At 49.3% G+C, this 9,103-nt stretch overlaps 1 protein-coding gene across 4 annotated transcripts in view; it reads right to left on the bottom strand.

Annotated features, from left to right (window-relative positions):
* Positions 1-7,123, bottom strand: part of NFATC2 (nuclear factor of activated T cells 2) — a 180,710-nt gene extending 173,587 nt beyond the window's left edge. For all 4 annotated transcript variants that reach the window (XM_025399025.1, XM_025399024.1, XM_025399029.1 and 1 more), the window contains exon 1: positions 6,852-7,123. In XM_025399025.1, coding sequence (XP_025254810.1) covers positions 6,852-6,921 — 70 coding nt within the window. In that variant the 5' untranslated portion in view covers positions 6,922-7,123. The remainder of the gene's footprint in view (positions 1-6,851) is intronic.
* Positions 7,124-9,103: the final 1,980 nt, after the last annotated feature.

Below are 9,103 nucleotides of genomic sequence, written 5' to 3'. Positions count from 1 at the left end.
AAAAAAAAAAAAAAAAAAAAAGATCCTACACGATCCCATCCCACAATCTTGTCTCTATCACGCTCCCCCTGCCCTTTCTGGTCCGGCCCCACTGGGCTCCTTGCTGTTCACTAAGCATCCCAAGCACATGCCTCTCCTCAGGGTCTTTGCACTTATCACTTATTCTGCCTGGAATGCTCTTCTTCCAGACATCTTACAGGCGGATCATCTTACAGGACCACTCAGGGGTCAACCAAAAAAAGATATCACCTTGGAGAGGAAGGGCCATCCAGCCTGAATGAGGAATCCTACTCTTGTGGATTGAAGCGTCCCTCTCCACCCTACCAAAAAAATATATTCAAGTCCTAACTCTAGATCCGGTGAATGGGACCTTATTTGGAAATAGTGTCTTTGCAGATGTTGAGATGAGGTCATACTAGACCTAAAGGGGTCCAGGCCAATGACAGCTGCCCCCATGAGAAGAGGAATCAACACACATGCACTCGGGAAGAAGGTCACATGAAGACAGAGGCAGAGATGTGAATGACACAGCCATAGGCCACAGAGGGCCAAGGGTCTCCAGGAGCCACTGGAAGCTGGGAGAGTCAAGGAAGGGTTTCCTCCTAGAGCCTTCAGAGAGAGCATGGCTCTGACATCTTGATTCAAACTCTTAGCCTCTAGAACCATGAGAGAATAAATGTGTATTGTTTAAAGCCATTCAATTTGTGGTAATTTGTTACAGCAGCCACTGGAAACTAATACACACCCGCAGACACACACACACCCACCCCAAGTCATGCGAAACTCCATTCTACTTTTAACAATGACAGTAGCCTTTTGACTTCCTTTGGTCCCTGGTCTTTAACGGCCTCTGAAGTCATCCTGGCTATTTCCTGGCAAGCCTCATGAGGGTATGCTCTGTATCTGCCTCATTCACCGCTGAATCCCCAGCATCTTGGAAAGTACCCGGCACACGGTAGATCCCTAAAAATATTGATGAAGATACATTAAATGATCGAGGGGGCATCTAAGAGGAGATGGAAATTGGGCTGGGCCTTCAAGAAAAATGTGAAGGAAAGGAGAGAAACCCAGATAGGAAGCCTCGCTCGAGCACAGCCAAAGAGAAGGACCAAGAGTGCCTGTGAGGAGGAGTGATAGCACAGGCAAAGGCTGGCATGGAAAGCAGCAATTTTACTGGAGGTCAGAGCCCTGGAGTGTCAGGGGAAAGAAACACCCAGCTGGGCTTCAGCCACCCAGAGAAGCTCTGAGAAAAGGAGCCCTGGATAGTCCATTGTGATAGAGAGCCAGAGGGAGGGGATGGGGGCTGCTAGGAGTCATTGCACGGTGCAGAAAGTCAAGCAGGAAGGGAAGAGACTCCTGTGACTCCAGACTTTGTGGCGGGCTGGCTCCTTTAGGGGGCTGGGGCCTTCCTCTCCAGCTCGTCTTGGCTGAATAGTCCTGCTGCAAGAAGCAGTAAAGACTGGACCTATGGAGCCCTTAAAAGCCAAGCTTTTGGCATCAGCCGGGCCTAGGGCTGCCCCACAAAATGCCTTGACCACTCCCCGTGTTCTCTAAAAGGAGGGTCCTATTCTATACCAACCTCTCAGGGTTTTTGGGGTGTGTGTGAAAATCCAATGAGATAATATCTGTAAAGTGGCTGGCCTTAGGGTACATGTCCAATAGGGAAAAGATGATCACCCTATTGTTATTATTATTCAGCATTACAGTCAGGGAGCAACCGGGGTGTAGGGTTGAATCCTAGCTCCACCACTCGCTAGGGCTGTGACCCTGGTGAGTGACTCTATCTCCCTGTGCAAAATGGGGAGGACTGGAGAGAGGATGCTTGAGGTGGCACATGAAAGCCCTTGGCATGGTGCCTGACACACGGCTGACACTCAGTGAGTGGTGGCTGCTGTCATTGTCATTGTCGTTTGTGGCTTGTTGCTGTTATTGGGGGCTTATTTATTCCAGACAACAAGAGGAATGTGAGTACCTGTTGGATGGCCCAGGAGAAATCCTACTGAGGTCACTGGCTCCAGCTGGGAAAATGTGGTAGACAAAAGGTCGCTATCATTGTTAAAAGGAAGCAGAAGACAGCGAGACACAATGAGAGTGCGGGCCTGCAGCTTGTCCGAATGCTGTGGTCTTAACAAGCCACAGAACTTCTCCTGTGCTGCACTCATTCATAACTTATTCATTCATCCATCCATTTAACCAAAAGAATTACTGAGCGCCTACTAAGTGCTAGGCATTCTCCTAGCACTGAGGGTACCGTGGTGACCAAGGCAGGTGTGGTTTCTGGTTGCTGGAGTTCAAATCTGTTGGAGGACACGGACAAATAGACAATTATCATCAGTGTGATTAGTACCAGGATGCAGGCAGCACAGGACAGAGGCCAGCAGAGCCCAGAGGAGGCCTCCCATCCAGGCTGGGCAGTCAGAGATTCTCAAATTCCTGTTTTAGCAAAGGAACAAAAACAGGAACCTGGCTGGCCACGGTGGCTCATGCCTGTAAACTCAGCACTTTGGGAGGCCAAGGTGGGAGTATTACTTGAGCCCAGGAATTCAAGACCAGCCTGGGAATCATAGCAAGATCCCATCTCTACAAACAATTTAAAAAGTTAGCCAAGTACTGCGGGGCACACCTCCAGTCCCAGCTACCCAGTAGGCTGAGGTGGGAAGATTGCTTGAGCCTGGGAGGTCAAGGATACAGTGAGCCATGATCGCACCACTGCACTCCATCCTGGGCAACAGAGTGAGACCCTATCTCAAAAATAAAAAAATAGAAACTTGACTGGCTTCTTCCAGTCAGCAAGTCTAAATAATCAGTCATTTACATATTAAGTGTGAGCTATCCAACGAGAAAACCGTGAGAAAGTATTTAGTAATTGGATTTAGACATTGGGTTTTTTTGGGGGGGGCTGAGGTAAATGTTGAAATAATAAATTATACAATAGTAATGACAGCAATTATTTTTTGAATGGGTACCTTAGGATTATAATGTTTATTAAAGGACTGAGAACTTCCATAGATTATTTGCTGTTTGCCCTGCTTCCTACCACCCTCCAAAGACTTCTACTGCCTGGGACCCTCCCCAAAATTCAGCAAATAAATAGTTAAAACCTGGCCCAGCAGAGAAGTGTCTAGGGACCCTGCTCCTATGGTTCTGATTGGTTTATACCCGGTTATTACATTTATTAAATATTATTCTGGGTAATATCAATATCACTCATAACATGGGGAAACTGAGGCACAACTGAAGTAACACACACAAGTGGCCAAGATTCAAACCTCTGATTCAGACCTCAAGCTGTTAACCTCTTGGATAGCAGCAATGTTACCTGGGTCCCAGTGGAGACTCACAGAAATAGGGGACCCGATCCCTGTCCTCAGGGGGCTTGTAATCAAGCCAAAGAAAGTTCTTAATAAAGCTAGTCAGGGGAGTGTCTGGTGAACTTGTGATTCTCTCTGGAGTCTGAGAAGAGAGGCTTGCAAGCTGGAGGGGCTTCCTGGATGAAGGGCCATATGGGTAGCAAGGGAAAGACTAGCCAGGAGGAGGGGTGCCTGGGAGGGGCTCTCAGTACAGAAAGCCGCGTGGGCTTTGGAGCTGCCACACTGGCTGGCTGGGGACTTTCTTCTACTAAGAGTGGGAGTCTCGTGCTTTTATTTCCCTGAGGGAAATCAACCAAGGAGCCCTCACTAACGCACAAATCAGCTGCTGCCTCAGTTTCCCCATCTCTAGCAATAAGACTTATACCCTCCACATCCCCCCATATGTCTCTTTCCCTTCCAGCATATGTCAGGGAACAACGTGGTATTGGGGAAAGATCCCAGAACCAGGATCTGGTCCCACCTCGGTCACCTCATCTGTCAAATGGTAAAAAAAAAGTATGATGTTAGTGAGTTTCAGAGACAGCAGAGCAAGTCAAGAGCCTGGGTTCAAATTAGGGCCCTACCACTTTCTTCTTGGGTAACACTTGGCCCATTGCCACACATCTCTGTGCCCCACCCCTCCTCCAGGAAGGATACCATGATTGCAGTACTTATCATCTACAGTGCTATAACAATTAAAAGGCTTAATGCTTGAAGAGCACTTAGCCCCTTGTCCTACTCCAGTCAATGCTCACTTTATGTTTGCTGTCACCATCTGGGGCAGGAACTGAGCACTCACTGTGTGCCAGGCACTGTGCTCCTTATCTGCTATGTGACCTTGGGCAAAGCTGGGTCTCGCCATCCTTAACTGTCAGACAACACCATTCGGTGTGTGTGCTGCATGCTAAGCACAGAGCTGAGTGTTTTACATGCATCATTTCATACAATGCTCTCGACAATCCGATGAAGTTGATACTATCATTATTCCTTTTTTGCAAATGAGAAAATTGAGGCTTCACAAGCCAAGATCTTAACCCTATCTGTGTCATTGTAAAGTTCCAGTAAGTTTAAAAGTACTTTGGAAAGTAGAAAGTACTGCATCTCTTCAAAGAATGTTTACTGTCAAATCCAGTGTCTCCACAGCATCAGTTATTGTTTTGCGTTTTTAATATGACAGGATTTGCAGCTAATGTTTATGGAGCATTGACTATGAGCAAGACACCATTTTCGTGCCTTATCTGTTTTACCTCATTGAGTCTCATAACAACCCTGGAAGAGAGGCATAATTATTGGCTCTATTTTACAGATGAGAAAAGTGTGGCACAGAGAAGTTAAGTCACTTGCCCAAGATCACACAGTTGTGATGTGGCCAAGCAGAAATTCTAATGCAAGCAGAAGGCAGGGAGTCTGGGTTTGGGAGAGAACAAAGCTCACCCTGGATTTGTTTATTCCTGAAATAGTTTCCATCATCTCACTTCAGATAAAACAGAGCACACCTCTTTCAGATCTTCAGTTTTTCGCAGGACCAATGCTGCTTTCTGTGCAGAAACTTTGGAATTTTTTTAAATGCAAATATTTCTCTTCTCCATTTAATGACCCCACCCATCTGCATGCCCACTGTTGTCTGTGTCTGAGTCTAAGGGGGGATTAGGCTCTCCCTCAAGAGACCACTGCGCAGGGCATAGTGGGAGCATTTGGATCAGCCTGTGTCAAGCCAACTGTCTCTGATGCCTGGAATTGCATTCTATGTGCCCATTGCCTTGGCAGACCAAGTGTGGTTTGCCTGGAACAATCTGGTGCCCTTGTCTCCCACATGTACACACACACATACACACACACACAGGCGTGCACACACTGGCGTGCACACACCCACAATCCGTGCACGCATGAACATGGGCTGGGGAGGATAGCTATTGAACATGCACACACAAAATACACACACTTTGAAACCTTCGCAGAACTAGTTCACACACCTGGGGCACAGAGTTAGCAGCCTCCATAAAATTCGAGGCTTGTGTTAGATCACACAGTAAAACAGAAGCCCAGTTTCTCATCCAAGTTCTTTCTCTCTCTCTGTTTCCAAATAGAGCTAAATTTGGCATTAGGCTGACCTCCACCCCCATCATCAGAACATCAAACACCCGGTTTCAGTATTTGTGACAGTAAAAACCCTTTCCCGCCCTTAATATATCTGTCATCTGTCTGAGAGCATTGCTCTTCAGATGATGCGATATCAGTAAAAAATTTTTTGCCATTATGTCATAGGCTTGACCACTAGCAGAGGACAGGATAAACCGGTACCCGTTCAAACGTTCAAAGTCCTGGCCGGGTCTTGCTTTCAAAAGCGCAGCTCAGCTAAAAATATGTGTCATTGAGGTCTGCTGTGGCAAAGCACACCGTTTACCTAACCCAAGGCATTTGGCTTCAATCTAGTTTAAAAAGAAAGAAAGAAAGAAAGAAAAAGCCTCTCAGGTTTATTTACTGAAATTGTCATTTCTTCTCCCCCATCCCCCGAACTTTAATCAGCCACGCAAAGCACAAAACCTACATTCAACTCTGATTTTATGACACGAGGCTAACTCCTCCTCCGCGAATTTATTTCACTTAACTTTCAAAGCCCTTCCCACTTGGCAGCCAGGCCGCGCAGCCCCCAACGCAGTGCTCCCCTCTGAAAAACACAACGCTTTGCCCATTTCCACTTTTAAAGACCGATTCATTATTGTGGATCCAACGTCCCTCCGCAATCCCGACCAGATGGGACACTTTCATATCTTATGCTCCTTATAGTCAACCCCCTCCCACAAGATCCAAGTGGTGTGATACCAGGACTAAATCCAAGAGAAGGGGGAAAGAAGCAGAAACAGGGAAAGTACAGTGTAATCAGATCCCCAAACAAACTGATGGTACATTGCACTTTAAAGGAGTAGCTGGAGGACTCTATCCAGCAGGCACATCAAAAAAGGGGAAGAAAATGGTTTAAATGTCCCAGAGCATCCGCTGCTGCTGTCACTGTTAGAAAGCAAAGTCTTCCTTACTATACTTGCTGTATAGTAAAATGCCAAGCCTGTTCTCTTAAAAGAAAAAAAAAGTAATAATAATAATAATAATAATAATAATAATACTGCAGCGTTATGGCATTTGCTGTCAAAAGCCGAGTGCTGAAACGGTTAAACAGCCAGCGGTTAGTAGCGAGAATCCCTCCCGGTGTCCCGTGGAGGGGAAAATCCTCCCGACAGACTGGCCTAGGGAATCCCGGCCCGGGACACTTCCCTGCCCCCGCGCAAAGTTGTCCAAAGTCGCCTTCCCAAGTGTCCCTTCCCTGGCCGGGGCGCGGGCGCCCCTCCGCGGGCCACGCTACCTGTGCGCCCAGGGCGAGCGGGGTCCCCAGGCCTCCCGCGCCGACCTCTGCCCGGAGCTGAAAGTGCTGCCCGGGACGGGAGCAGCAGGAAAGGACCGGGAGGAGCGAGCGGAAAAGGCTGGAAGGGATCGAGAATCAGTTACCTTGGTCCACAGACCCCATGATGCGGAGGGGATGGCAGTGCCCCAGTCTGAACGCAGCCTCTCTCTGCATCTGGAGGGGACGGGGACTTGGCGCGTGTTTGGAAAGGGGGGTCTGTTTGTATCGACCAGCAGCCGAGGGGGCGCCGTCTTCTCTACCGCTTGCCCGCGGGGCAGCCCTTGTCGAGGAGCCTCGGAGCGACCCGGGAGCTGCGCGCCTCCCGGCTCCCGGCTCAGCGGAGTCGGCGCGGCTCCGCGATCGGGCTTACTCCAGAGGCAACGCGACTTCCTTCCCCGCGCTCCGTGTTTATAGGCTTTCAATGCAGTAAAATAACGGGATTCCCTCACTGTTTCCTCCTGTTTATCCAGCGCCATGGAAACCACTGGATCCCGTCCATCTCCAAAACTAAGGGCTTTCCTGCAAACTTCACACTCAGGAATCCATGACGTCGCCTCCTCCGCGGCCAGCCAGCTCCGTGGCTCCTTCGGCCGCCAGCACAAGTCCCTGATTGTTCGGGAGAAAAGTCTGGGAGAGGGAGCGAAGCGGGCGACGGCGAGAAGAAGGGGGTGGGGGTGTGCGAGTGTCCAAGTCAGCCCTGCAGGAGCTCCAGGAGGCTGTTTGCAAGGAGTGCCCCAGCCACCGCCTTCCCTGGCCCATGGCAGCTTTTCATAAATCAAGCCCGAGACTCCCAAGCCCCCCATTTGCCAAGCGGGCGCCTCTTGGAGAAAGCTGCCCAGGGTTCAAACCAACACCCCAGGTTGTCCAAGCTCCTGGACGTTCGCCCAGGGGCCCTTCCCAGTCCCTCACGGCCTCTGGCTGCCCAGATTTTTGTGTGTTCAGGGATGGTGGGGAGGAGGAAGAGGAGAAGGAGGAGGAAGGAAAAGAAATAAATAACGGTGCCTCGTGTCAACTCTCCAACTTCGAGAATTTTTTTTCAAAGAGTTTATTTTTAGATTCATTTAGAAAATCCAAGGTTTCCAGTGATGCTCAGAGGCTCCAGAAATAATGAAATGGCCAAAGAGAAGCTGAAACCAAGCAACCCATGTGTTTACACATGCTCTGAATAAACAGGAAAATAAAGAGAAAGGATATCATGAACTTTGCACAGTGTCCAGAAGAAAGTCCCTGCGATGCCACGCATGGTTCACAGTAATAGGCCACGAGACCCCCAGAAGGTCCGTGGGGAGGGGGAGAGGGAGAGGCGCAGCGGTCAAGATGCCTTTTCTGGACTTGGACTAGGTCTGCGTCTTCACCTGCCTGCAGGGTGGGAAATTCTGAGCCCAAAGATAAAGCTGGCTTTGAAAATGGACTTCAGATACTGTTGTGAGCTCTGATAAAATTGTGGATAGCAACCAAGGCTGGTGACTCATCACATACACACCCCCCCCCCCCCTGCATGCTCTCACAGAGAGACTTGAACTTAAAGAGGCATTGAGAAGCAGCTGGCTCTATCCGTGGGACCACTCTGTTTTCCAACACTGGCCCACAATAGCCTCACTGGGCAGCTCGCAGACATAACCACTCCTGCTGGAGACAGATGCTGGCCCATAGAGACCAGCTGGAACTGGGCCTGAGAAAGCCCCACCCCCAGCCCCGCCCAGGGGACTCTCTTCAAGCCTGCCTCAACCAGGGTGGCCTCCCGCAGGACAGTCTAAGTAATGCTGTTTCCCCAGAGAGCAGCCATTATCTGTCCACCTACTGTGTGCCAAGGAATTCAAGGTAAGGAAGTCTCATTGACTCTCGAGTAACTCAAAAGTCATGGCGCCACCAAATTTCTTGCAACCACCCTGCAAGGAGGGGATCCTCTCCCCCACTTTCTGAAAGGGAAACTGAGGCACATAGAAGGCAGGTGGCTTGCCTGTTGATTTACTTGGCAAATTCTGGGGTGCAGCCTTTAAGGGCGTAGAGAGGATTCTTTTCAGTGGAGCCTATTGAGGAAGACTCATTCCCTGAGGCCTCTTTCTCCAACCATCTGAAGCAAGAACAGGGAGACCAAGCGTCCTGGTTTGCCTGGGATTGAGGGGGCTCCTAGAATGTAAGACTTTCAGTTTTAAAGCTGAGAAGGTTCCAAGCAACTTGGGACAGGTTGGTCATCCCAGGCATGAATGAAACTCAACTTCCTTTTGCCACTATCCAGACACCAAGGAAGCCTGCTAACCATTATCTTCTGCAGACAGTTACTACACTTAGTAACACTACGAACAGCAACCCCTCACTCAGTACCTACTAGATGCCGGGCCCTGAGCTAGAGTCA

Source organism: Theropithecus gelada, chromosome 10 (assembly GCF_003255815.1).
Source record: "Theropithecus gelada isolate Dixy chromosome 10, Tgel_1.0, whole genome shotgun sequence".
NCBI classification, from domain to species: Eukaryota; Metazoa; Chordata; class Mammalia; order Primates; family Cercopithecidae; genus Theropithecus; species Theropithecus gelada.
The sequence above is the reverse complement of the archived record's forward strand: the minus strand, read 5'-3'. Positions and strand labels throughout refer to the sequence as shown.